At 56.3% G+C, this 27,833-nt stretch overlaps 2 protein-coding genes and 1 long non-coding RNA gene across 4 annotated transcripts; all 3 read left to right on the forward strand.

The window, feature by feature from the left end:
* The first annotated feature begins 222 nt into the window (after positions 1–222).
* LOC135292056 (uncharacterized) lies at positions 223–3,283 on the forward strand. Its single transcript, XR_010354613.1, has 3 exons — positions 223–315; positions 1,969–2,069; positions 3,124–3,283. It is a non-coding gene; the product is annotated as an uncharacterized LOC135292056 (long non-coding RNA).
* A 292-nt stretch (positions 3,284–3,575) lies between these two features.
* On the forward strand, positions 3,576–15,954 carry LOC135292060 (hydroperoxide isomerase ALOXE3-like). Its single transcript, XM_064406306.1, has 9 exons — positions 3,576–3,626; positions 5,466–5,609; positions 6,417–6,611; positions 8,377–8,463; positions 9,376–9,545; positions 10,450–10,571; positions 12,068–12,168; positions 13,705–13,875; positions 15,775–15,954. The coding sequence occupies exons 1-9, from the start codon at positions 3,576–3,578 to the stop codon at positions 15,952–15,954; spliced, it is 1,221 nt and encodes a 406-aa protein (XP_064262376.1).
* Positions 15,955–19,127: 3,173 nt separating this feature from the next.
* Positions 19,128–27,791, forward strand: LOC135292057 (diacylglycerol O-acyltransferase 2-like). Of its 2 annotated transcripts, XM_064406304.1 has the most exons (5): positions 19,128–19,386; positions 20,871–20,978; positions 24,323–24,393; positions 26,564–26,685; positions 27,292–27,791. In XM_064406304.1, the coding sequence occupies exons 1-5, from the start codon at positions 19,314–19,316 to the stop codon at positions 27,434–27,436; spliced, it is 519 nt and encodes a 172-aa protein (XP_064262374.1). In that variant the 5' UTR covers positions 19,128–19,313; the 3' UTR covers positions 27,437–27,791. The 2 variants fall into 2 exon arrangements, with proteins under 2 accessions (XP_064262374.1, XP_064262373.1); XM_064406303.1 differs by lacking the exon at positions 27,292–27,791 and having other exon boundaries at positions 26,564–26,886.
* The last annotated feature ends 42 nt before the right edge of the window (positions 27,792–27,833 follow it).

A 27,833-nucleotide genomic window follows, 5' to 3' on the forward strand; every position in this document is an offset into this window, starting at 1 on the left:
GTCACTCTGGTCACTCTGGTCACTCTGCCAGGTGGGCTCCCTACGCCCCGGGCTGGCCCTGGTGTCTCCGGGCGCTGCCCCCGGCCCTGTGCCCGTGGCCACCCCCGCCGGCCACGCCCCCCTCCGGCCACGCCCCCGCCGGCGTCGCCGCCCGAGTCCCCGACGGTGACGTCACCAGGGCCGATGACGTCAGAGGGGGCCGACGGTGACGTCAGAGGAGCCGGTGACGTCACGGGAGCCGACCCCCAAGCTGTCGCCCACGCTGAGCTTCCCCCTGGGGCACCGCGCCCAGCTGGCCGCGCGCGCCGCCGCCGCGTCAGTGCCACCGTGGGGGGACACCGGGAGGGGACAACGGGGGGTCACCGGGGGTCATCGGGGGTCACCGGGGGTCAATGGGGGTCAATGGGGGTCATCAGGGTTCAAGTAGGGGCAATGGGGGTCAATGGGGGTCAGAAAGGGTCAGTGAGGGGCAGTGGGGGTCAATGGGGGTCAATGGGGGTCATCATGAGTCAATGGGGGTCAAGGAGGGTCAATGGGGGTCAACGGGGGACATTGGGGGACAATGGGGTCAATGGGGGTCAACGGGCGTTCAACGGAGCTCAATAGGGGTCAACGGGGGTCAACAGGGGTCATTGAGGGTCATCCTGGGTCAACAGGGGTCAGTGGGGGTCAACGGGGATCAACGGGGGTCATTGGGGGTCAACAGGGGTCATTGGGGGACAATGGGGTCAATGGGGGTCAACGGGCGTTCAACGGAGCTCAATAGGGTCAACGGAGATCAATGGGGATCAACGGGGGTCAATGGGGGTCATTGGGGGGCAATGGGGGTCAACAGAGGTCAGTGGGGGTCAACAGGGTCTTTGGGGGTCAATGGAGATCAACGGGGTCAACGGGGGTCAATGGAGATCAACGGGGTCAACAGGGGTCAATGGGGGTCAATGGGGGTCAGTGGGGGGTCAATGGGGTCCCTGAGGGTCCCGGCCACCCCCACCCATCTCCTTGTCCTTGGGTGTCCCCCAATGTCCCCACCCTTCGTGTCCCCAACCCCCCAAAATGTCCCCAAATCCCTCGACGTCCCAAACGTCCCCAATGTCCCCAATGTCCCCTTGGTGTCCCCAATGCCCCCAATCCCCAAGGTGTCCCCTTGGTGTCCCCTGGGTGTCCCCAGTGTCCCAAATCCCCTCAGTGTCCCCAATCCCCCCAATGCCCCCACTGTCCCTAATGTCCCCAGTGTCCCCTCAGTGTCCCCTGGGTGTCCCCAATGTCCCCACTGTCCCCAATCCCCTCAATGTCCCCTGGGTGTCCCCATGTCCCCATCTCCCCAATGTCCCCTCAGTGTCCCCAATGTCCCCAATGTCCCCAATCCCTTCAGTGTCCCCAATCCCTCCAATGTCCCCAATGCCCCCAGTGTCCCAAATCCAGTGTCCCCATGTCCCTGATGTCCCCTCGATGTCCCCAGTGCCCCCAATCCCTCAACGTCCCCAGTGTCCCCAGTGTCCCCTCAGTGTCCCTGTGTCCCCACTGTCCCCAATGTCCCCCACTGTCCCCAATCCCCTCGATGTCCCCTGGGTGTCTCCAATGTCCCCAACGTCCCCTGGGTGTCCCCAATCCCTCCAGTGTCCCCAATGTCCCCAGTGTCCCCAATGTCCCCAGTGTCCCCAGTGTCCCCAGTGTCCCCTCGCTGTCCCCAATGTCCCCAATCCCCTCGATGTCCCCTCGGTGTCCCCAGTGTCCCCAGTGTCCCCTCTGTCCCCAGTGTCCCCAATGTCCCCAATGTCCCCTGGGTGTCCCCACTGTCCCCCCACTGTCCCAATGTCCCCAGTGTCCCCAGTGTCCCCTCGATGTCCCCTGGGTGTCCCCAGTGTCCCCAGTGTCCCCAATCCCCTCGATGTCCCCTCGGTGTCCCCAATGTCCCCTCGATGTCCCCTGGGTGTCCCCAGTGTCCCCAGTGTCCCCGTGTCCCCGCAGGCAGATCCGGGTGCGGCTCCGGGGGCTCCGCTCCGGGGGCTCCTGGCGCAGCTTTGGGGACGTTCGGGCGGCGCTCGAGGGGCCCGGGACCCCCATCAGTGGTGGGTGCCACCCCCTGTCCCCAGTGTCCCCAAATGTCCCCAAGGTGTACCCCAGGTGTCCCCAAATATCCCCCAGGTGTCCCCAATGCCCCCCAGGTGTCCCCAAGTGTTTCAGAAGTGTCCCCAAGCTGTCCCTAGGTGTTCCCAGGTGTCCAAGAAGTGTCCCCAAGGTGTCCCCGGGTGTCCCTGAGGTGTCCCCAAGGTGTCCCCAGATGTCCCTGAGGTGTCCCCAGGTATCCCAAAATGTCCCCAAGGTGTCCCCAGGTGTCCCCAAGTCTCCCCAAATGTCTCTGAGGTTTCCCCAAATGTCCCCGAGGTGTCCCCAAGGTGTCCCCAATGTCCCCAAGGTGTCCCCAAGGTGTCCCAAGGTGTCCCCAAGGTGTCCCAAGGTTTCCCCCAATGTCCCAAGGTCTCCATGGAGTGGCCCCAAGTGTCCTGGAGGTGTCCCCAAGGTGTCCCCATTGTCCCCAAGGTGTCTCTGGGTGTCTCCAGATGTCCTGGAGGTGTCTCTGACCTGTCCCCGAGGTGTCCCCAGATGTCCCCAAGGTGTCCCCAAGGTGTTTCCAGTGTCCCCAGTGTCCCCGAGGTGTCCCCAGATGTCCTGGAGGTGTCCTCAAGGTGTCCCACCAGGTGTCTCTGAGGTGTCCCCAATGTCCCCAAGGTGTCTCTGAGGTCTCCCCAGATGTCCTGGAGGTGTCCCTGAGCTGTCCCTGAGGTGTCCCCAGTGTCCCCAAGGTGTCCCCAAGGTGTCTCCAGGTTTCCCCCAATGTCCCAAGGTCTCCATGGAGTGTCCCCAAGTGTCCTGGAGGTGTCCCCAAGGTGTCCCCAGATGTTCTGGAGGTGTCTCTGAGCTGTCCCCAGATGTCTCTGAGGTGTCCCCAATGTCCCCAGATGTCCCCAAAGTTATTCCAAATGTCTCCAAGGTGTCCCGTCCCCAGTGTCCCCAGATGTCCTGGAGGTGTCTCTGGGTGTCCCCAGATGTCCCCCAGGTGTCCCCAGTGTCCCCAGGTGTCCCCAGGTGTCCCCAACGTCCCCAGTGTCCCTGTGTCCCCAGAGTACGTGGTGCGGCACTGGCAGGAGGACGCGTTTTTCGGGGAGCAGTTCCTGAGCGGGTGAACCCCGTCCTGCTGCGCCGCTGCCCCCGCCTGCCCCCCAACTTCCCGGTCACCGAGCCCATGGTGGCCGCCAGCCTGGGCACGGGGACGTCCCTGCAGCGGGAGATGGAGGTGAGGGAACACAGAAACACCAAAACCCCAAAAATACCCCAAAAACCCTAAATCATCCTAAACAGAAACCCCAAACACCCCAATCAAACCCCGAGCCCATGGTGGCCGCCAGCCTGGGCACTGGGGACGTCCCTGAGGCAGGAGATGGAGGTGAGGGAACACAAAATACCCCAAAAATACCCCAAAAACCGTAAAAACCACCCCAAAAACCGTAAAAACCACCCCAAAAACATCAAAAACCCCAAAATCCAAAGAAAGACCCCCAAACAACACCGAGCCCATGGTGGCCGCCAGCCTGGGGACAGGGATGTCCCTGCAGCGGGAGATGGAGGTGAGGGAACACGAAATACCCCAAAAATACCGCAAAAATACCCCAAAAAATACCCCAAAAATACCCCAAAATACCCCAAAACCCTAAAAACCCCAAAACCCCAAACAAACACCAAGCCCCTGGTGGCCGCCAGCCTGGGCACGGGGACGTCCCTGAAGGAGGAGATGGAGGTGAGGGAACACAAAATACCCCAAAATCACCCCAAAAAATCACCCCAAAAACATAAAAAAAACACAAATCCCCCAAACTCCAAAATCCCCCAAGCTCCAAATCCCCCAAAATCCCCCAAGCACCCCAAAACCCTGGGGGGAAACATAGGGGTGATGGCACCCCAGGATTTGGGGACCCCGGGATTTGGGGGACCCCGGGATTTGGGAGTTCCTGGGTGCGAGGGTCGGGTCGGGGGGGGGTTGGGTTCCCATTTTTGGGGGTTCCTGGGGGGGTTCTCATTTCGGGGTTCTCATTTTCGGGGTGTCTGGGGGGGTCCCCATTTCGGGGTTCCCATTTTGGGTCCCCATTTCGGGGTCCCCATTTTGGGTCCCCATTTCAGAGTTCTCACTTTGGGGTCCCCCATTTCGGGGTTCTCATTTTCGGGGTGTATGGGCGGGTCCCCATTTCGGGGTTCTCACTTTGGGGTCCCCATTTCAGAGTTCTCACTTTGGGGCCCCCATTTCGGGGTTCTCATTTTGGGTCCCCATTTCGGGGTCCCCACTTTGAGTCCGCATTTCTGAGTTCTCATTTTCGGGGGCCCCCGTTTTTTGGATGTCTGGGGGGTCCCCATTTCGGGGTTCTCACTTTGGGGGTGTAATGGGGGGCCCCATTTCGGGGTTCTCACTTTGGGGTCCCCTTTCGGAAGTCCTCACTTTGGGGGTGTCTGTGGGGTCTCCATTTCGGGGTTCTCACTTTGGGGGTGTATGGGGGGCCCCCCTTTCGGGGTCCTCACTTTGGGGTCTCCATTTCGGGGTTCTCACTTTGGGGTCCCCCTGTCGAGGTCCTCACTTTGGGGGTCCCCATTTCGGGGTTCTCATTTTCGGGGTGTATGGCGGGTCCCCATTTCGGGGTTTCTCAGTTTTGGGGTCCCATTTCGGGGTTCTCATTTCGGGGTTCTCACTTTGGCGTCTCCATTTTGGGTTTCTCACTTTGGGGTCCCATTTCGGGGTTCTCACTTTGGGGGTGTCTGTGGGGGTCCCCCTGTTGGGGTTCTCACTTTGGGGTCCCCTTTCGGGGTTCCCATTTTGGGTCTCCATTTCGGGGTTCTCACTTTGGGGTCCCATTTCGGGGTTCTCACTTTGGGGTCCCCATTTTGGGTCTCCATTTCGGGGTTCTCACTTTGGGGTCCCATTTCGGGGTTCTCACTTTGGGGGTGTCTGTGGGGTCTCCATTTCGGGGTTCTCACTTTGGGGTCCTCCCTTTCGGGGTCCTCACTTTGGGGTCCCCCTGTCGGGGTTCTCACTTTGGGGTCCTCCCTTTCGGGGTCCTCACTTTGGGGTCCCCCTGTCGGGGTTCTCACTTTGGGGTCCCATTTCGGGGTCCTCACTTTGGGGTCTCCATTTCGGGGTTCCCATTTTGGGGTCCCCCATTTCGGGGTTCTCACTTTGGGGTCCCCTTTCGGGGTTCCCATTTTGGGTCCCCCTGTCGGGGTTCTCGCTTTGGGGTCTCCATTTCGGGGTTCCCATTTTGGGGTCCCCCTGTCGGGGTTCTCACTTTGGGGTCCCCCATTTCGGGCTCCTCACTTTGGGGTCCCCTTTCGGGGTTCCCATTTTGGGTCCCCATTTCGGGGTTCTCGCTTTGGGGTCTCCATTTCGGGCTCCTCACTTTGGGGTCCCCCTTGGGGCGCAGGCCGGGCGCGTGTTCCTGGCCGACTACGCGCTGCTGGAGGGGCTCCCCACGGGCACCATCGGGGGGCACCCCCAGTTCGTGGCCGCCCCCCTGTGCCTGCTCTGGCTCTGCCCCCGCGGCCGCCTCCTGCCCGTGGCCATCCAGGTACGGCCCCGCGTGTCCCCACGTGTCCCCACGTGTCCTCAAGTGTCCCCAGATGGCCACAGATGCTCTCTCTGCGTCCCCAAATATCCTCTGTGTCCCCAAGTGTCCCCAGATGGCACCAAATGGCCACAATGTCCCCACTGTCCCCAATGTCCCCAGTGTCCCCAGTGACCCCAGTGTCCCCTGTGACCCCAATCCCCCCAATGTACCCAGTGTCGCCGATGTCCCCGATATCTTCAATGTCCCCAGTCCCCTCGGTGTCCCCTGGGTGTCCCCAGTGTCCCCAATGTCCCCTGTGTCCCCAGCTGTCCCAGCGCTGCGGGCCAGGGTCCCCAGTTTCCCCGCTGTCCCCAGTGTCCCCAATGTCCCCAATGTCCCCAATCCCCCAGTGTCCCAATGTCCCTAGTGTCCCCAGTGTCCCCACTGTCCCCAATGTCCCAAATCCACCCAATCCCCCCGATGTCCCCTGTGTCCCCACTGTCCCCACTGTCCCAAATCCCCCCACTGTCCCCAATGTCCCCAGTGTCCCCTACTGACCCCAATGTCCCCAATGTCCTCTCTGTCCCCTGTGTCCCCAGTGTCCCCAATCCCCCCAGTATCCCCAACCCTCCCAATGTCCCCACTGTCCCCAACGTCCCCAATGTCCCAAATCCCTCCAATGTCCTCTGTGTCCTTTGTGTCCCCAATCCCCCAATATCCCCAATGTCCCCAATATCCCCAATGTCCCCAATGTCCCCCAACGTCCCCAATGTCCCCACTGTCCCCAATCCCCCCGATGTCCCCACTGTCCCCACGGTGTCCCCCCAGCTGTCCCAGCGCCCCGGGCCGGGCTCCCCCATTTTCGTTGCCGGGGGCCGGGGCTGGGCCCTGGCCAAGCTGTGGGTGAGGGGCGCGCACTTCGTGCTGCACGAGATGGTGACGCACCTGCTGCACGGCCACTTCCTGGCCGAGGCCTTCGCCGTGGCCACCCAGCGCCTGCCCGCCGCGCACCCCGTGCACCAGGTACCCCCAAAAACTGCAACCGCACCCCAAAAACTGCACCCCGAAATCCCCGTCCCGAAATCCCAATCCTGACCCCAAAAACTGCACCCTGAAATCCCCGTCCCGAAATCCCAATCCTGACCCCAAAAACTGCACCCTGAAATCCCCGTCCCGAAATCCCAATCCTGACCCCAAAAACTGCACATTGAAATCCCCATCCCGAAATCCCCAATCCTGACCCCAAAAACTGCACCCTGAAATCCCCATCCCGAAATCCCCAATCCTGACCCCAAAAACTGCACCCAGAATAGACCCAAAGCCTTCACCTGCCCGCCGCACACCCCGTGCACCAGGTACCCCAAAAACGGCAACTGCACCCCAAAAACTGCACCCCGAAATCCCCATCCCGAAATCCCCAATCCTGACCCCAAAAACTGCACCCTGAAATCCCCATCCCGAAATCGCCAATCCTGACCCCAAAAACTGCACCCAAAATAGACCGCCACGCACCCCGTGCACCAGGTACCCCAAAAAATGCACCCCCACCCCAAAAAATGCACCTCGACCCCAAAAACTGCACCCCAAAATCCCCGTCCCAAAATCCCCAACCCTGACCCCAAAAACTGCACCCCGAAATCCCCAATCCTGACCCCAAAGCCTTCACCTGCCCGCCGCGCACCCCGTGCACCAGGTACCCCAAAAAATGCACCCCCCGGGACCCCAAAACATGAACCCCCACCCCAAAAACTGCACCCTGAAATTCCTGTCCCGAAATCCCCAATCCTGAACCCAAAAACGGCACCCCGATCCCAAAACCTGCACCCCGAAATCCCCATCCCAAAAACCCAACCCTGACGCCAAAATCTGCCCCTTAACCCAAAGAAATGCACCAAAAACCCCAAATCGACCCAAAATACACTGCCTGGTGTCCCCAATGTCCCCAGTGTCCCCAATCCCCTCAATGTCCCCCAATGTCCCCAATGTCCCCAATCCCCCCGATGTCCCCAATGTCCCCAGTGTCCCCAATCCCCTCAATGTCCTCCCAATGTCCCCACTGTCCCCATTAATGTCCCCACTATCCCCAATGTCCCCAATGTCCCCATAAATGTCCCCAGTGTCCCCTGTGTCCCCAATCCCCCTGATGTCCCCAAATGTCCCCAAGGTTCCCCCAGTGTCCCCAATCCCCCAATCCCCATTAATGTCCCCAATGTCCCCAATATCCCAATGTCCCCAGTGTCCCCAATCCCCTCAATGTCCTCCCAATGTCCCCAATCCCCATAATGTCCCCACTGTCCCCATTAATGTCCCCGATGTCCCCAATGTCTCCAATATCCCCATTAATGTCCCCGATGTCCCCGATGTCCCCAATCTCCCCAATGTCCCCAATGTCTCCAATATCCCCATTAATGTCCCAAATTCCCTAAATGTCCCCAATGTCCCCAATGTCCCCATTAATGTCCCCATTAATGTGCCCAATGTCCCCAGTATCCCCAGTGCCCCCAACCCTCCAGTGTCCCCAGTGTCCCCAATGTCCCCAGTTCCCCCATTGTCCCCACTGATGTCCCCAATGTCCCCAGTGTCCCCAATCCCCCCGATATCCCCAAATGTCCCCATTAATGTCCCCAATGTCCCCCATCCCCCCAGTGTCCCCATTGTCCCCAATCCCCCTGCTGTCCCCAGTGTCCCCATTGTCCCCGCTGTCCGCAATGTCCCCAATCCCCACGGATGTCCCCAGTGTCCCCAGTGTCCCCGCTGTCCCCAATGTCCCCACTGTCCCTGTCCCCAGCTCCTGCTGCCCCACGTGCGTTTCACCTTCCACATCAACATCCTGGCGCGGGAGACGCTGCTGAGCCCCGGTGGCATCATCGACCAGGTGAGTGTCACCTGTGTGTCACCTGTGTCACCTGTGTGTCACCTGTGTGTCACCTGTGTGACGCTGCTGAGCCCCGGCGGCATCATCGACCAGGTGAGTGTCACCTGTGTGTCACCTGTGTCACCTGTGTGTCACCTGTGTGTCACCTGTGTGACGCTGCTGAGCCCCGGCGGCATCATCGACCAGGTGAGTGTCACCTGTATGTCACCTGTGTCACCTGTGTCACTGACACTCTGCTGAGCCCCGGCGGCATCATCGACCAGGTGAGTGTCACCTGTGTGTCACCTGTGTCACCTGTGTGTCACCTGTGTGTCACCTGTGTCACCTGGGTGTCACCTGTGTCACCTGGACGTCTGAGTGTCCCCCTCAGTGTCACCAGACCTTTCAGTCCCCCTGGGGACACTGAGGGTGGCGCTGTCCCCAGGGAGGTGACACAGGTGACACTGAGGGTGGCATTGTCCCCCCCAGGCCACCTCGGTGTGACACAGGTGACACAGGGGGTGTCCCTGTCCCCAGGCCACCTCGGTGGGCCGGGAGGTGACAGAGGTGACACTGAGGGTGGCACCGAGGGTGACACTGAGGGTGTCCCTGTCCCCAGGCCACCTTGGTGTGACACAGGTGACACTGAGGGTGACACTGAGGGTGACACCGAGGGTGTCCCTGTCCCCAGGCGACCGCGGTGGGCCGGGAGGTGACACAGGTGACACAGGGGGTGTCCCTGTCCCCAGGCCACCGCGGTGGGACACAGGGAGGTGACACCGAGGGTGTCCCTGTCCCCAGGCCACCGCGGTGTGACACAGGTGACACTGAGGGTGACACCGAGGGTGGCACTGAGGGTGTCCCTGTCCCCAGGCCACCGCGGTGGGACACAGGTGACACCGAGGGTGGCACTGAGGGTGTCCCTGTCCCCAGGCCACCGCGGTGGGCCGCGAGGGCACGCTGGCGCTGGTGGCCCGCGGCACGGCGGCGCTGACGCTGCGCGAGCTCTGTGTCCCCGATGACGTGGCCGCGCGCGGCGTTGGGGACATCCCCGGCTACCACTACAGGGACGACGCGCTGGACATCTGGGACGCCATCCACGGGTGGGGACACTGGGGACACTGGGGACATCTGGGACAGTGGGGACACTGGGAACACTGGGAACACTGGGGACACTGGGACACTGGGGACATTGGGGACATCTGGGACGCCATCCACGGGTGGGGACAGGGGGACATTGGGGACATTGGGGACATTGGGGACATTGGGGACATCTGGGACGCCATCCACGGGTGGGGACACTGGGGACAGTGGGGACAATGGGGACATTGGGGACATTGGGGACAGTGGGGACAGTGGGGACATCTGGGACGCCATCCACGGGTGGGGACAGAGGGACAGTGGGGACAGAGGGGACATTGGGGACACTGGGGACACTGGGGACAATGGGGACATCTGGGACGCCATCCACGGGTGGGGACACTGGGACAATGGGGACATTGGGGACATTGGGGACACTGGGGACACTGGGACACTGGGGACATTGGGGACATCTGGGACACCATCCATGGGTGGGGACAGCGGGACAGTGGGGACAGTGGGGACAATGGGGGACAATGGGGACAGCGGGGACATTGGGGACATTGGGGACAGTGGGATGGGGACAATGGGGACATCTGGGACGCCATCCACGGGTAGGGACAGCGGGGACATTGGGGAGGGGGACAATGGGGACAATGGGATGGGGATGGTGGGGACAGGGAGGTGGCAGCGGTGGGGACAATGGGGACAATGGGATGGGGGCAATGGGGACATAGAGACGGGGACAGTGGGGTGGGAGTGATGGGGACAGTGGGGACAGTGGGGACAGTGGGGACAATGGGGACAAGGACCCCAGGGAGGTGACAGCGGGAACAGGGACACCTGTGATGGTGGGGACACGGGGACAGGGACGCGGGGTGGCGGGGGCGTGTCCCCGGTGTCACCGGCGTCCCCGCGGTGTCCCAGCTACGTGGAGGGGATCGTGGCGCTGTTCTACGCCGGGGACGCGGAGGTGGCCGAGGACGAGGAGCTGCAGGAGTGGGTGGGCGAGATCTTCACCTACGGCGTCCTGGGCAACGAGGAGAGCGGTACGGGACACGGCGGGGACAGGGACAGCAGGGGACACGGGGGCGTGGCGTCATGGGTGGCGGTCGTGGTCATGGTCGTGGTCACAGTCATGGTCATGGCAGGGTCATGGTGATGGTCAATTCATGGTCGTGGCACGGTCATGGTTGTGGTCATGGTCATGTCATGGACGGGGCATGGTCATGGACATGATCATGGTCTTGGTCATGGCTTGGTCTTGGTCTTGGTCATGGTCATGGTTGTGGTCATGGTCATGGCACAGTCATGGTCATGGACGTGATCATGGTCATGGGCATGGACGTGGTCATGGCTTGGTCATGGCATGGTCAAGTCATGGTTGTGGTCATGGTCATGGTCATGATTGTGGTGATGGTCAATTCCTGGTCATGGCATGGTCACGGACGTGATCATGGTTATGGTTATGGTCATGGTCATGGCCATGGTCATGGTTATGGTCATGGTCACGTCATGGTCATGTTCATGGCATGGTCATGGCATGGTCAAGTCATGGTCATGGTGATGGTCAATTCATGGCCATGGTCATGGACGTGATCATGGTCATGGTTGTGCTCATGGTCATGGTCATGGTAATGTCATGGTCACGGTCATGGTCAAGTCATGGTCATGGCCTGGTCATGGCTGTGGTCATGGTCATGTCATGGTCATGATTGTGGTGATGGTCAATTCATGGTCATGGCATGGTCATGGTCATGGTCATGTCATGGTCACAATCATGGTCATGGCATGGTCATGGTCAATTCATGGTCAATTCATGGTCGTGGTCATGGTCGTGGTCAAGTCATGGTCATGGTCAAGTCATGGTCATGGTTGTGGTCATTGCGTGGTCATGGTTGTAGTCATGATATGATCGTGGTTATGGTCATGGCATGTTTGCGGTCATGTTCACAGTCATGGTCATGGCATGGTCAAGTCATGGTCATGGTGTGGTCATGGTCACGTCATGGTCATGGTTGTGGCTGTTGTGGTCAAGTCGCGGGGTGGCCCCGCTCACATCCATGGCCAAGGGCCAGGTGGCCCGTGGTGGGTGACATCGCTGTGGTGGGTGACACGATTTCAGTGTGTGACATCACCTGGCCGGTGCCATCCCCTGTTGAGTGCCATGCGCCATTGGGTGATGTCCCCAATGTCCCCTCAATGTCCCCACTGTCCCCTCTGTCCCCAATGTCCCCAATGTCCCCCAATGTCCCCACTGTCCCCAATGTCCCCCAATGTCCCCAAGTCCCCACTGTCCCCAATGTCCCCCCAATCCCCCCAATGTCCCCTCAATGTCCCCAATATCCCCAATGTCCCCACTGTCCCCAATGTCCCCTCAATGTCCCCAGTGTCCCCAATGTCCCCAATGCCCCCAATGTCCCCAATGTCCCCTGTGTCCCCAATGTCCCCAATGTCCCCAATGTCCCCAATGTCCCCTGTGTCCCCAATGTCCCCAATGTCCCCAATGTCCCCAATGTCCCCTCACTGTCCCCTGTGTCCCCAGGGTTCCCGTCCAGGCTCTGCGGCCGCCCCGAGCTGGTGAAGTTCCTGACCATGATCATCTTCTGCTGCTCCGCCCGGCACGCGGCCGTCAACAGCGGCCAGGTGGCACCTGGGGACATTGGGGACACACCTGGGGACATTGGGGACACTGGGAACACCTGGGGACACACCTGGGGACACACCTGGGGACACACCTGGGGACACACCTGGGGGGACTGGGAACACTGGGGACACACCTGGGGGGACTGGGGACACACCTGAGGACACCTGGGGACACACCTGGGGACACCTGGGACACACCTGGGGTCACTGGGGGGATTGGGGACACTGGGCACACACCTGGGGACACTGGGGACAGCGGGGACACACCTGGGGACACACCTGGGACATACAGACACACCTGGGGACACCTTGGGACACTGGGGACACACCTGGGGACACCGGGAACACACCTGGGGACAGCTGGGACACACCTGGGGACACACCTGGGGACAGCTGGGACACACCTGGGGACACTGAGGACACTGAGAACACTGGGGACACACCTGGGGACACCGGGGACACACCTGGGGACACCTGGGGACACTTGGGGACAGGTGGGGATACACCTGCGACACACCTGGGGGGATTGGGGACATTGGGGACACCGGGGAAACTGGGGACACACCTGGGGACACCTGGGAACACACCTGGGGACATTGGGGACAATGGAGACACCATGGGGGACACTGGGAACACCATGGAGACACCGGGGGCATTGGGGACACCCTGGGGACACTGGGGAAACTGGGGACACCGAGGGGACACTGGGGACACAACTGGGGGGATTGGGGACACCGGGGACACCTGGGGACACTGGGGACAATGGGGACACCGAGGGGAGGGACACACCTGGGGACACTGAGAACACTGGGGACACACCTGGGGGGAGGGAGACAGCCGGGCGTGGCCGTCAGGCTCAGCTGTGGCCACCAGCCCCACCTTGGTGGCCACCGAGGACGTGGGGATGTGACGACCCTCAGTGACCTCTGAGTGACCCCAGGTGGCCCCGTGGTGGCCACAGGGATGTGACAACCCCCAGGTGACCTCATGGGACCTGAGTGACCCCTGAGTGACCCCAGGTGGCCCCGTGGTGGCCACAGGGATGTGACAATCCCCAGGTGACCCCAGTAGGACCCGAGTGACCTCTGTGACCTCCAGGTGACCCCAGGGTGGTTTTGGGGTCAGTGACCCCTGTGACCTCATGACCTCCAGGTGACCCCAGGGCAGTTTTGGGGTCAGTGACCCCCAGGTGACCCCAGGGTGGTTTTGGGGTCTGTGACCCCCAGGTGACCCCAGGGTGGTTTGGGGTCAGTGACCCCCAGGTGACCTTGGGGCAGTTTTGGGGTCAGTGACCCCCAGGTGACCCCAGGGTGGTTTGGGGGTCAGTGACCCCCAGGTGACCTTGGGGCAGTTTTGGGGTCAGTGACCCCATGGGACCTGACTGAACCCTGTGACTCTGAGGTGGCACCAGGGCGGCTTGGGGTCAGTGACCCCCATGACCCCATGGTGACCTTGGGGCAGTTTAGGGGTCAGTGACCCCAGGTGACCCCAGGTGACCCCAGTGACCCCCGGGTGACCCCGCTGTCCCCTCCGCAGTACGACTACGCGGCCTGGATGCCCAACACGCCGGGCACGCTGCAGCGGCCGCCGCCGGGCAGCGAGGACGAGGCCAGCGAGGAGCTGCTGGTGGCCACGCTGCCGTCCCCCGAGGCCACCGGCGCCCTGCTGGCCCTGCTGAGCGTGGTCAGCTACGAGGGGGGAGAGCCGGTGAGAGGGGACAGTGAGGGGACACTGGGGACAATGGGGACATTGGGGGGATTGGGGACATTGGGGACAGTGAGGGGACTGGGGACATTGGGGACAGTGAGGGGACTGGGGACATTGGGGACATTGGGGGGATTGGGGACATTGGGGACATGGGGGACATTGGGGACAGCGGCGCCCTGCTGGCCCTGCTCAGCGTGGTCAGCTACGAGGGCGGCGAGCTGGTGAGAGGGAACAGTGAGGGGACACTGGGGACATTGGGGACATTGGGGGATTGGGGACATTGGGGACAGTGAGGGGACAATGGGGACAATGGGGACATTGGGGACATTGAGGGATTTGGGACAGTGAGGGGACAGTGGGGATAGCAGGCGATTGGGGACAGCAGGGACAGTGAGGGGACTGGGGACACTGGGGACATTGGGGACATTGGGGATGTTGGGGGATTTGGGACATTGGGGACATTGTGGGGACATTGGGAACATTGAGGGATTGGGGACATTGGGGACATTGGGGACAGCGAGGGGACAGTGGGGCCCTGCTGGCCCTGCTGAGCGTGGTCAGCTACAAGGGCGGCGAGCCAGTGAGAGGGGACACGGGGACACTGGGGACACTGGGGACACTGGGGATGTTGAGGGATTGGGGACATTGGGGACATTGAGGGATTGGGGACATTGGGGACATTGGGGACATTGAGGGATTTGGGACAGTGAGGGGACAGTGGGGACAGCAGGCGATTGGGGACAGCAGGGACAGTGAGGGGACTGGGGACACTGGGGACATTGGGGACATTGGGGATGTTGGGGGATTTGGGACATTGGGGACATTGAGGGACTGGGGACACTGGGGACATTGGGGACAGTGGGGCCCTGCTGGCCCTGATCAGCGTGGTCAGCTACGAGGGGGGAGAGCCGGTGAGAGGGGACACGGGGACAGCGGGGACATTGGGGACACTGGGGACATTGGGGGATTGGGGACAGTGGGGACAGTGAGGGGACAATGGGGACAGCGGGGACAGCGGGGACATTGGGGACATTGGGGGTATTGGGGGATTGGGGACAGCAAGGGGACAGCAGGGGGTTTGGGGACATTTATGGGGACACTGGGGACATTGGGGGAATTGGGGACATTGCGGGGGCTGGGGACACTGGAGATATTGGGGACATTGGGGACATTGGGGGGAAATGGGGACATTGGGGACACTGGGGACATTGGGGGGATTTGGGACGCTGAGGGGATTGGGGACACTGGGGACATTGAGGACACTGGGGACACTGGGGATATTTGGGACATTGGGGACATTGCAGGGATTGGGGGACATTGGGGGAATTTGGGACACTGGGGGGGGACACTGGGGACATTTGTGACAGTGGGGACATTGGGAACAGGGACATTGGGGACATTGAGGTGGACAGGAACACCATGGGGTTGTGAACCTCATGGTGACCCTGGTTTTGATGTCCCCTCTGATGTCCCCTCTGATGTCCCCTCTGATGTCCCCAGCATCCCCTGGGCTCGCGCTCACAGGACCTGCTGGGACATGGAGGGGTGGTTGTGACCCCATTTTTGATGTCCCCTCTGATGTCCCCAGTGTCCCTTGTGTCCCCTGGGCTCGCGTTCCCAGGACCTGCTGGGACAATGGAGGGGGTGTTATGGTGTCCCCTGATGTCCCCTGATGTCCCCAATGTCCCCTCTGTCCCCAGCGTCCCCTGGGCTCGCGCTCGCAGGACCTGCTGGGACATGGAGGGGTGGTTGTGATGTCCCTCTGATGTCCCCTCTGATGTCCCCAATGTCCCCTCTGTCCCTGTGTCCCCTGGGCTCGCATTCCCAGGACCTGCTGGGACATGGAGGGGGTGTTATGGTGTCCTTCTGATGTCCCCAATGTCCCTCTGATGTCCCCAGCGTCCCCTGGGCTCGCGCTCGCAGGACCTGCTGGCCGGGCGGGCCCCGCGGCGCCTGCTGGCCGCGTTCCGGGCGCGCCTGGCCGCCATCTCGGAGCGGATCCGCGCCCGGAACGCGGCGCTGGCCCTGCCCTACCCCTACCTGGAGCCCGGCTGCGTGCAGGAGAGCATCTCCATCTGATGTCACCGTGTCACCGTGTCACCGTGTCACCTGTGTCACCAACAACCACCCAATAACATCACCTGTGTCACCGTGTCACCTGTGTCACCTGGAGCCCGGCTGTGTGCAGGAGAGCATCTCCATCTGATGTCACCGTGTCACCTGTGTCACCATGTCACCTGTGTCACCTGTGTCACCTGTGTCACCGTGTCACCTGTGTCACCTGGAGCCCGGCTGTGTCCAGGAGAGCATCTCCATCTGATGTCACCAAGGGCCACCAGTGTCACCTGTGTCACCTGTGTCACCGTGTCATCTGTGTCACCTGTGTCACCGTGTCACCGTGTCACCTGTGTCACCTGTGTCACCTGGAGCCTGGCTGTGTCCAGGAGAGCATCTCCATCTGATGTCACCGTGTCACCGTGTCACCTGTGTCACCCGTGTCACCGTGTCACCGTGTCACCTGTGTCACCATGTCACCTGTGTCACCATGTCACCTGTGTCACCTGTGTCACCTGTGTCACCTGGAGCCCGGCTGTGTCCAGGAGAGCATCTCCATCTGATGTCACCTGTGTCACCGTGTCACCTGTGTCACCTGTGTCACCGTGTCACCCATGTCACCTGTGTCACCCGTGTCACCAACAACCACCCAATGTCCCACCTGCGTCCAGGAGAGCATCTCAAAAAACCCCAAAATTTCCAAAAAATCCAAAAAATTCAGGAAAAAAAAAAAAACCAAAAATCAGGGGGAAACCCCAAAAATTGGCCTAAAAATTAGGGAAGAACCCCAAAAATCAGGGAAAAAACCCAAAAATTACACCAAAAATTAGGGGGAAAAAAACCCCAAAAATTTCAGGGAAAACCCCCCAAAATTCCGGAATAACCCCCTCAAATTGACCCCAAAAATAGGAAAAAAACCCCAAATATTAGAGAAAAAAATCCCCAAAAAGCAGGAAAAAAACCCCCCAAAAAATCAGGGAAAACCCCCCAAAATTAAGGGGAAAAAACCCCCCAAATTACCCTAAAAATTAGGGAAGAACACCCCCAAAATTAGGGAAAAGTTTCTGAAAAATCGGGGAAAAAAACCCAAAATTCAGGGGAAAAAAGCCCAAAATTGCCATAAAAATTAGGGAAGAACCCCAAAAATTAGGGGTGGGGAAATCTCAAAAAATTCACGGAAAACCTCCCTAAAATTTAGGAAAAAAACCCCAAAATTACCCTAAAAATTAGAGACGAACCCCAACAATAGGGGACAAAAAATCCTCAAAAAACAGGGAAAAAAAACCCCAAAAAATCAGGAGAAAACCCCCCAAAATTCAAGAAAAAAAAACCCAAAAATTACCCTAAAAATTAAGAAAGAACCCCCCCAAAAATAGGAAAAAAATCTCTGAAAAATCAGGGAAAAAACCCCAAAATTCAGGGAAAAAAACCCCAAAATTCAAGGAAAAAACCCCCAAAATTAACCTAAAAATTAGGGAAGAACCCCAAAAATTGGGGGAAAAAATCCCCAAAAAAATCAGGGAAAAAACCCCAAAAATTTATGGAAGAACCTCAAAAAAATTAGGGAAAAAAACTCCAAAGAATTCAGGGAAAAAACCTCAAAATTCAGGGAAAAACCTTGAATTTTGAGATTTTTTTAGGGGATTTTTTGGGGTTTTTGGGGTTCCAAATCCACCAAAAACCCTCAAAAATTTGGGGGGAATCCCAAAAATTCTGTGCCCCAAAAATGGATTGAAATCCCAATAAATTGATTTAAAATTTGGTGTATTCTGGTTTTTTGGGGGATTTTGGGGGGATTTTGAGGGATTTGGGGGATTTTTGGGCTTTTAGGGGATTTTAAAGAGATTTTGGGGGGATTTTAGGAAATTTTGAGAAATTTTGGGGTTCTCCAAAGGGGGAGAACCCAAATTTTTCCCTTTTTTCCCCCCATTTTAAATCCCCAAAAATTTGGATTTTCCCCCATTTTAAGATGATTTTTAATGGGATTCTTTTAGGATTTTGGGATTTTTTTTGGCTGATCATTTTTTAGGATTCCCCCCAAATTTTTGGGGTTCTCCAAGGGCGGAACCCCAAAATTTTCCCATTTTAAATCCCCAAAAATTTGAATTTTCCCCCTTTTTTACACCATTTTTAACCGGATTTTTTCAGGATTTTTTCAGGATTTTTTTAGGATTTTTGTAGGATGTTGGGATTTTTTTTGGCTGCTTCATTTTTTTAGGATTCCCCCCAAATTTCGGGGTTCTCCAAGAGGGGAACCCCAAAATTTTCCCATTTTAAATCCCCAAAAAATTGAATTTTTCCCCATTTTTTCACCATTTTTAACCGGATTTTTTTAGGATTTTTGTAGGATTTTGGGATTTTTTTGGCCGCTTCATTTTTTTAGGATTTCCCCCAAATTTTCGGGGTTCTCCAAGGGGGGAACCCCAAAATTTTCCTATTTTAAATCCCCAAAAAAATTGAATTTTTTCCCATTTTTACACCATTTTTAACCGGATTTTTTCAGGATTTTTTTAGGATTTTTTTAGGATTTGGGATTTTTTTTTTGGGGTGCTCCATTTTTTTAGGATTTTCCCCCAAATTTTTGGGGTTCTCCAAGGGCGGATCCCCAAAATTTTCCCATTTTAAATCCCAAAAAAATTGAATTTTTTCCCTTTTTTTCACCATTTTTAACCGGATTTTTTTAGGATTTTTTTAGGATTTTTGTAGGATGTTGGGATTTTTTTGGGGTGCTCCATTTTTTTAGGATTTCCCCCCAAATTTTTGGGGTTCTCCAAGGGGGGGACCCCAAAATTTTCCCGCCTTTTTTCCCCCACTTTAAACCCCCAAATATTTAAGTTTTTCCCTCATTTTAGGTCACTTTTTAATGGGATTTTTTTAGGATTTTGGGATTTTTTTGGCCGCTTCATTTTTTTAGGATTTCCCCCCAAATTTTTGGGGTTCTCCAAGGGCGGATCCCCAAAATTTTCCCATTTTAAATCCCAAAAAAATTGAATTTTTTCCCATTTTTTCACCATTTTTAACCGGATTTTTTCAGGATTTTTTCAGGATTTTTTTCCGGATTTTTTTAGGATTTTTGTAGGATGTTGGGATTTTTTTGGGGTGCTCCATTTTTTTAGGATTCCCCCCCAAATTTCGGGGTTCCCCAAGGGGGGGTCCCCCCCTTTTTCCGCCCCCCCGCCCCTCCCGCTCCGTCCCCGCCCCGGGCAGAGTCCGCGCTCGCTCGGACGCGGCGCCCTCGCTCTCCCGCCGGGATTTGGGGCCGCTTTTTGGGGTCTCCCCCCGATTTTTTGGGGTCCCCCCAAATTTTTGGGGGATCCCCCCGAGGCTCCGGGACCCCCCCCCGGCGGTGTCACCCCAAATTGTGCCCCCCCGGCCCCGCGGGGATGGCCGCGACTTTTGGTTCCGCGCTGCAGGCGCTGTGCGTGCTGCAGTGGATGCTGACCTTCCTCTTCCTCGGTAATTAGCGCGCGCTAATTAGGGTAATTAAGGGGTTGGAGGGGTGGTTGGGGCGCTGAGGAGGGGGTTTGAGCCCTGGAGGGGTAATTAATGGGGGGGTTAATTAATTTGAAGGGTTAATGAATGAGGAAAGGAGGTGTTGATGGGGTTAAAGGTGGAGAGGGCAATTAAGGGCGGTGATTAACGGGGTTAATTAAGGTTGAGGGAATAATTAACCAATGCGAGGGTTAATTAACCCTTTGGAGAGGGGGTTTTTAGCCCTAGAGGGTTAATTAATTTGTGGTTAATTAATTTGAAGGGTTAATGAATGAGGAAAGGAGATGTTGATGGGGGTAAAGGTGGAGAGGGCAATTAACGCGGTGATTAACGGGGTTAATTAGGGTTGAAGGAATAATTAACCCCTGGGAGGGATAATTAACCCTTTGGAGAGGGGTTTTTAGCCCTAGAGAGGTAATTAATGGGGGGGTTAATTAATTAGAAGGGTTAATTAATGAGGAAAGGAGATTTTGATGGGGTTAAAGGGGGAGAGGGCAATTAACGCGGGTAATTAGCGCGGGTTCGTTAAGGGTAATTAAGGGGTTGGAGGAGTAATTAGGGCTCTGAGGAGGGGGATTTTAGCCCTAGAGGGTTAATTAATTGGTGGTTAATTAATTTGAAGGGTTAATTAATGAGGAAAGGAGATGTTGATGGGGGTAAAGGTGGAGAGGGCAATTAAGGGCGGTGATTAACGGGGTTAATTAGGGTTTAAGGAATAATTAACCACTGCGAGGGTTAATTAACGCTTTGGAGAGGGGGTTTAAGCCCTGGAGGAGTAATTAATTGGGGGGATTAATTAATTAGAAGCGTTAATTAATTAGGGAGAGAGGGAGTTGATGGGTTTAAAGGTAGTGGGGACAATTAAGGGCGGTAATTAACGGGGTTAATTAAGTCTGAGGGGGTAATTAACCCCTGGGAGGGATAATTAACCCTTTGGAGAGGGGGTTTAAGCCTTGGAGGAGTAATTAATGACGAGCAGTTAATGACTGGGGGTCATTAATTAATTAATGAGGAGTTGCTTGATGGGGTTAAAAGCGGCGGGGGCAATTAACGGGGGGTAATTAAGCCTGGGGGGGGGTTAATTAACCCCGAGTGGGGCAATTCATGGGGGTAATTAACCTGGAAGGGATAATAATCAATTAATTAATGTGGAATTAATTCATTCGAGCGTGCTAATTAATGGGGAAGGGCGAAAATGAACCCTTAGGAGGGAGAGCGCAATTAACGGGGATTAATTAACCTCCAATGAGGGCAATTAACGGCGAGGGGAGACTCATTAATTAATTAACAGGGAATTCATTAACACGAGCAGGGTAAAATTAACCCTTAGAGGGGAGGTTGCAATTAACAGGGCGGCAATAATGAGGGGTAATTAATGCCGGGAGGGGGGGAATGACGGGGGGTTATGTTAATTAATGGTGATTAAGGGTAATTAATATGCAAATGAGGGCCGGGCTCGGTGCTGGCGCTGCTGCTGCTGCTGCGGACGCGGCTCTGGATCGTCCCCGTCACCTACGCGGGGTGGTGGCTCTGGGACTGGCACGGGCCCCAGAGAGGTGGGGACATTAATGGGGACATTAATGGGGACATTAATGGGGACATTAATGGGGACATCGATGGGGACATTAATGGGGACATTAATGGGGACATTAATGGGGGATTGGGGACATTAATGGGGACATTAATGGGGACATTGATGGGGACATTAATGGGGACATTAATAGGGACATTAATGGGGACATTAATGGGGACATTAATGGGGGATTGGGGACATTAATGGGGACATTAATGGGGACATTAATGGGGGATTGGGGACATTAATGGGGACATTTGGGGACATTAATGGGGACATTAATGGGGACATTAATGGGGACATTAATGGGGACATTGATGGGGGATTGGGGACATTAATGGGGACATTTGGGGACATTAATGGGGACATTAATGGGGACATTAATGGGGACATTAATGGGGACATTGATGGGGGATTGGGGACATTAATGGGGACATTAATGGGGGATTGGGGACATTAATGGGGGATTGGGGACATTAATGGGGGATTGGGGATTGGGGGTGGTGGCTCTGGGACTGGCACGGGCCCGACAGAGGTGGGGACATTAATAGGGACATTAATGGGGACATTGATGGGGACATTGATGGGGACATTAATGGGGACATTGATGGGGACATTAATGGGGACATTGATGGGGACATTAATGGGGACATTAATGGGGACATTAATGGGGACATTAATGGGGGACATTGATGGGGACATTAATGGGGACATTGATGGGGACATTAATGGGGACATTAATGGGGACATTGATGGGGACATTAATGGGGACATTTGGGGACATTAATGGGGGATTGGGGACATTAATGGGGACATTAATGGGGACATTAATGGGGACATTAATGGGGACATTTGGGGACATTAATGGGGGATTGGGGACATTAATGGGGACATTAATGGGGACATTGATGGGGACATTAATGGGGACATTGATGGGGACATTAATGGGGACATTGATGGGGACATTAATGGGGACATTAATGGGGACATTGATGGGGACATTAATGGGGACATTTGGGGACATTAATGGGGGATTGGGGACATTAATGGGGACATTAATGGGGACATTAATGGGGACATTAATGGGGACATTTGGGGACATTAATGGGGGATTGGGGACATTAATGGGGACATTGATGGGGACATTAATGGGGACATTAATGGGGACATTTGGGGACATTAATGGGGACATTAATGGGGGATTGGGGACATTAATGGGGACATTAATGGGGACATTAATGGGGACATTGATGGGGACATTAATGGGGACATTGATGGGGACATTGATGGGGACATTAATGGGGACATTGATGGGGACATTAATGGGGACATTGATGGGGACATTAATGGGGACATTAATGGGGACATTGATGGGGACATTAATGGGGACATTAATGGGGACATTGATGGGGACATTAATGGGGACATTTGGGGACATTAATGGGGGATTGGGGACATTAATGGGGACATTAATGGGGGATTGGGGACATTGATGGGGACATTAATGGGGGATTGGGGACATTAATGGGGACATTGATGGGGACATTGATGGGGACATTAATGGGGACATTGATGGGGACATTGATGGGGACATTGATGGGGGATTGGGGACATTAATGGGGACATTGATGGGGACATTGATGGGGACATTAATGGGGGACATTGATGGGGACATTAATGGGGACATTGATGGGGACATTAATGGGGACATTAATGGGGACATTGATGGGGACATTAATGGGGACATTAATGGGGACATTGATGGGGACATTAATGGGGACATTTGGGGACATTAATGGGGGATTGGGGACATTAATGGGGACATTAATGGGGACATTAATGGGGACATTAATGGGGACATTTGGGGACATTAATGGGGATTGGGGACATTAATGGGGACATTGATGGGGACATTAATGGGGACATTAATGGGGGATTGGGGACATTAATGGGGACATTAATGGGGACATTGATGGGGACATTGATGGGGGATTGGGGACATTAATGGGGACATTAATGGGGACATTAATGGGGGATTGGGGACATTAATGGGGACATTAATGGGGACATTGATGGGGACATTGATGGGGACATTAATGGGGACATTAATGGGGGATTGGGGACATTGATGGGGACATTAATGGGGACATTAATGGGGACATTGATGGGGACATTAATGGGGACATTAATGGGGACATTAATGGGGACATTAATGGGGGATTGGGGACATTAATGGGGACATTTGGGGACATTAATGGGGACATTAATGGGGACATTGATGGGGGATTGGGGACATTAATGGGGACATTTGGGGACATTAATGGGGACATTAATGGGGACATTGATGGGGGATTGGGGACATTGGGGACATTGGGGGATTGGGGGTGGTGGCTCTGGGACTGGCACGGGCCCGAGCAAGGTGGGGACATTTGGGGACATCGATGGGGACATTGGGGACATCGATGGGGACATTGGGGACATGGGGGACATTAATGGGGGATTGGGGGTGGTGGCTCTGGGACTGGCACGAGCCCGAGCGAGGTGGGGACACCGGGGGGACATTAATGGGGACATTGATGGGGGACTGGGGACATTGGGGACATTGGGGACATTGAGGGGACATCGATGGGGACATTGGGGACATTGGGGGGATTGGGGGGATTGGGGACATTGATGGGGACATCAATGGGGACATTAATGGGATTTTGGGGATTTGGGGACACTGGGGGGATTTGGGACACTGGGGGACACTGAGGACATTGGGGACAGTGGGGACATTGGGAGGATTTGGGACATCGAGGGGGATTGGGGACATTGGGGACATTGAGGGGACATTGGGGACATTGAGGGGACATTGGGGACATTTGGGTTGGGGACAGCACCCCAGGCCTGTGTCTTCCCTGATATCCCCAATCCCCCCGCTGTCCCCGCTGTCCCCACTGTCCCCAATGTCCCCTCTGTCCCCAAAGCCCCCACTGTCCCCAATGTCCCCAATGTCCCCAATGTCCCCGCTGTCCCCAATGTCCCCAATGTCCCCAATGTCCCCAGTGTCCCCAATGTCCCCTCTGTCCCCAATGTCCCCAGTGTCCCCAATGTCCCCGCTGTCCCCAATGTCCCCGCTGTCCCCGCTGTCCCCAATGTCCCCAATGTCCCCATTGTCCCCAATCCCCCCGCTGTCCCCTCTGTCCCCTCTGTCCCCAATGTCCCCAATGTCCCCAGTGTCCCCAATGTCCCCGCTGTCCCCAATGTCCCCAATGTCCCCAATGTCCCCGCTGTCCCCAATGTCCCCGCTGTCCCCAATGTCCCCGCTGTCCCCGCTGTCCCCAGGCCCCCGGCACTGGGACTGGCTGCGGAACTGGCGCGTCTGGGACCATTTCTGTGACTACTTCCCCATCACGGTAACGGCGCCGCTGGCACCAAATGTCCCCAAATGTCACCAGTGTCCCCTAATCCCATAAATGTCCCCAAATCCCCAAATCCCATTAATGTCCCCAATGTCCCTGATGTCCCCAATATCCCCAAATCCCCCCAATGTCCCCAAATCCCCCCAATGTCCCCAAATCCCCCCAATGTCCCCAAATGTCCCCAAATCCCCAAATCCCACAAATGTCCCCAACGACCCCAATGTCCCTGATAACCCCAAAATCCCACAAATGTCCCCAAATCCCCAAATCCCATAAATGTCCCCAAACCCCATAAATGTCCCCAATGCCCTCAATGTCCCCAATGTCCCCAAATCCCATAAATGTCCCCAAATGTCCCCAATGTCCCCAAATCCCATAAATGTCCCCAAATCCCCAAATCCCATAAATGTCCCCAATGTCCCCGATGTCCCTGATAACCCCAAAATCCCCCCAATGTCCCCAAATCCCCCCAATGTCCCCAAATCCCATTAATGTCCCCAAATGTCCCCAAATCCCCAAATCCCACAAATGTCCCCAATGACCCCAATGTCCCTGATAACCCCAAAATCCCACAAATGTCCCCAAATCCCACAAATGTCCCCAAATCCCATAAATGTCCCAAATATCCCCGATGTCCCCAGATGTCCCCAAATCCCATAAATGTCCCCAATGTCCCTAAATCCCGAAATCCCATAAATGTCCCCAATGTCCCTAAATCCCGAAATCCCATAAATGTCCCCAATGCCCTCAATGTCCCCAATGTCCCCAAATCCCATAATTGTCCCCAATGTCCCCAAATCCCATAAATGTCCCCAATGTCCCCTCTGTCCCCAGGTGGTGCGGGAGTGCCCCCTGCCCCCCGGGCGCAGTTACCCCCAATGTCCCCAATCCCATAAATGTCCCCAAATCCCCCAAATCCCATAAATGTCCCCAATCCCATAAATGTCCCCAATGTCCCCAAATCCCACAAATGTCCCCAAATCCCATAACTGTCCCCAAATGTCCCCAGGTGGTGCGGGAGTGTCCCCTGCCCCCCCGGGCGCAGTTACCCCAATGTCCCCAATGTCCCCAATGTCCCCAATGTCCCCAATGTCCCAAATCCATAAATGTCCCCAATGTCCCCAAACCCCATAAATGTCCCCAAATCCCATAAATGTCCCATAACTGTCCCCAAATGTCCCCAGGTGGTGCGGGAGTGCCCCTGCCCCCCGAGCGCAGTTACCCCCAATGTCCCCCAATGTCCCCAGTCCCCCAAACCCCATAAATGTCCCCAAATCCCATAAATGTCCCCAATGTCCCCAAATCCCATAAATGTCCCCAAATCCCATAACTGTCCCCAAATGTCCCCAGGTGGTGCGGGAGTGCCCCCTGCCCCCCGGGCGCAGTTACCCCCAATGTCCCCAATGTCCCCAATGTCCCCAATGTCCCCAATCCCAGAGATGTCCCCAAATCCCCCAAACCCCATAAATGTCCCCAATGTCCCCAAACCCCATAAATGTCCCCAAATCCCATAAATGTCCCCGATGTCCCCAAATGTCCCCAGGTGGTGCGGGAGTGCCCCCTGCCCCCCGGGCGCAGTTACCCCCAATGTCCCCGATGTCCCCAATCCCATAAATGTCCCCAAACCCCATAAATGTCCCCAAATCCCATAAATGTCCCCAATGTCCCCAAACCCTATAAGTGTCCCCGATGTCCCCAAATGTCCCCAGGTTGTCGGGAGTGCCCCCTGCCCCCCGGGCGCAGTTACCCCAATGTCCCCGATGTCCCCAGAGTGCCCAATGTCCCCAATCCCCCAAATCCCATAAATGTCCCCAATCCCATAAATGTCCCCAATCCCATAAATGTCCCCAAACCCCATAAATGTCCCCAATGTCCCCAATCCCATAAATGTCCCCAAATCCCCAAACCCCATAAATGTCCCCAATCCCATAAATGTCCCCAATGTCCCCAAACCCCATAAATGTCCCAAATCCCATAAATGTCCCCGATGTCCCCAAATGTCCCCAGGTTGTCCGGGAGTGCCCCCTGCCCCCCGGGTGCAGTTACCCCCAATGTCCCCAATCCCATAGATGTCCCCAAATCCCATCAATGTCCCCAAACCCCATAAATGTCCCCAATGTCCCCAATGTCCCCAAATCCCATAACTGTCCCCAAATGTCCCCAGGTTGTGCGGGAGTGCCCCCTGCCCCCCGGGCGCAGTTACGTGCTCCCCGCCCACCCCCACGGCATCTCCTGCATCGGCGTCTTCGGGGCCTTCGTCACCGGCGGGCGCGGGGCCGCGGGGAGAGACCCCAAATCCCGCCCCAAATCCCACCCCAAATCCCACCCCAAACCTGACCCCAAACCTGACCCCATAACTGACCCCAAAACTGACCCCAAATCTGGGACTGACCCCAAAATTGACCCCAAATCTGATCCCGAAACCGACCCATAAACGACCCCAAAACCCACCCCGAATCCTGGGGGGACCCCAAAACCGACCCTAAATCTGATCCCAAAACCGACCCCAAAACTGACCCCAATTCCTGGAGGGACCCCAAAACTGACCCCAAATCTGATTGGGACCCCAAATCCGACCCTGAATCTGACCCTAAAATCGACCCCAAATCCCATGGGGATGATCCTAAATCTGATTGGGGTGGTGATCCCAAATCCGACCCCAAATCCGACCCCGAATCCGACCCCAAATCTGACCCCAAATCCATTGGGGTGACCCCAAATCCAACCCCAACCCCAAATCTAGGACCGACCCCAAATCTGATTGGGATGATCCAGAATCAGACCCCAAATCCGACCCCAAATCCCATTGGGGTGACCCCAAATCCGACCCTAAACCCGACCCCAAATCTGACCCCGACCCCAAATCCGACCCCAAATCCTTTTGGATGACCCCAAATCCGGGGGGGGTCCCTGCCCGGGGCTGCGCCCCAACCTGGCCATGCTGGAGGGGCTGTTCCGGCTGCCGATCTACCGCGAGTACGCCATGGCCGCCGGTCAGTTTGTGGGGTTTTTATGGGGTTTTTGTAGGGCTTTATAGGGTTTTATGGGATTTTATGGGATTTTGGGGTTTTTTGGGGTTTTTTGGGGTTTTTTTGGGAGGATTTTTGGGGTTTTGGGTGGGGCCGTTCCGGCTGCCGATCTACCGCGAGTACGCCATGGCCGCCGGTCAGTCTGTGGGGTTTTATGGGGTTTTTGTAGGGTTTTTATAGGGTTTTATGGGATTTTATGGGATTTTGGGGTTTTTTAGGGGTTTTTTTGGGAGGATTTTTGGGGTTTTGGGTGGGGCTGTTCCGGCTGCCGATCTACCGGGAGTACGCCATGGCCGCCGGTCAGTCTGTGGGGTTTTATGGGGTTTTTGTAGGGCTTTATAGGGTTTTATGGGATTTTATGGGATTTTGGGGTTTTTTGGGGTTTTTTGGGGTTTTTTTGGGAGG

The sequence above is a fragment of the Passer domesticus genome, unplaced genomic scaffold (genome assembly GCF_036417665.1).
Source record: "Passer domesticus isolate bPasDom1 unplaced genomic scaffold, bPasDom1.hap1 HAP1_SCAFFOLD_189, whole genome shotgun sequence".
In the NCBI taxonomy this organism is placed as follows: Eukaryota; Metazoa; Chordata; class Aves; order Passeriformes; family Passeridae; genus Passer; species Passer domesticus.

Bases quoted from the DNA above. Each gene is read 5' to 3' on its own strand.
- LOC135292060 (XM_064406306.1), top strand. From the start codon at position 3,576: ATGGTGGCCGCCAGCCTGGGGACAGGGATGTCCCTGCAGCGGGAGATG. The intron at 3,627-5,465 runs GTGAGGGAACAC...CTTGGGGCGCAG, and splicing joins CCCTGCAGCGGGAGATGGAG to GCCGGGCGCGTGTTCCTGGC. The intron at 9,546-10,449 runs GTGGGGACACTG...GCGGTGTCCCAG, and splicing joins ATCTGGGACGCCATCCACGG to CTACGTGGAGGGGATCGTGG.
- LOC135292057 (XM_064406303.1), top strand. From the start codon at position 19,314: ATGGCCGCGACTTTTGGTTCCGCGCTGCAGGCGCTGTGCGTGCTGCAG. The intron at 19,387-20,870 runs GTAATTAGCGCG...TATGCAAATGAG, and splicing joins GCTGACCTTCCTCTTCCTCG to GGCCGGGCTCGGTGCTGGCG. The intron at 20,979-24,322 runs GTGGGGACATTA...CGCTGTCCCCAG, and splicing joins CTGGCACGGGCCCCAGAGAG to GCCCCCGGCACTGGGACTGG.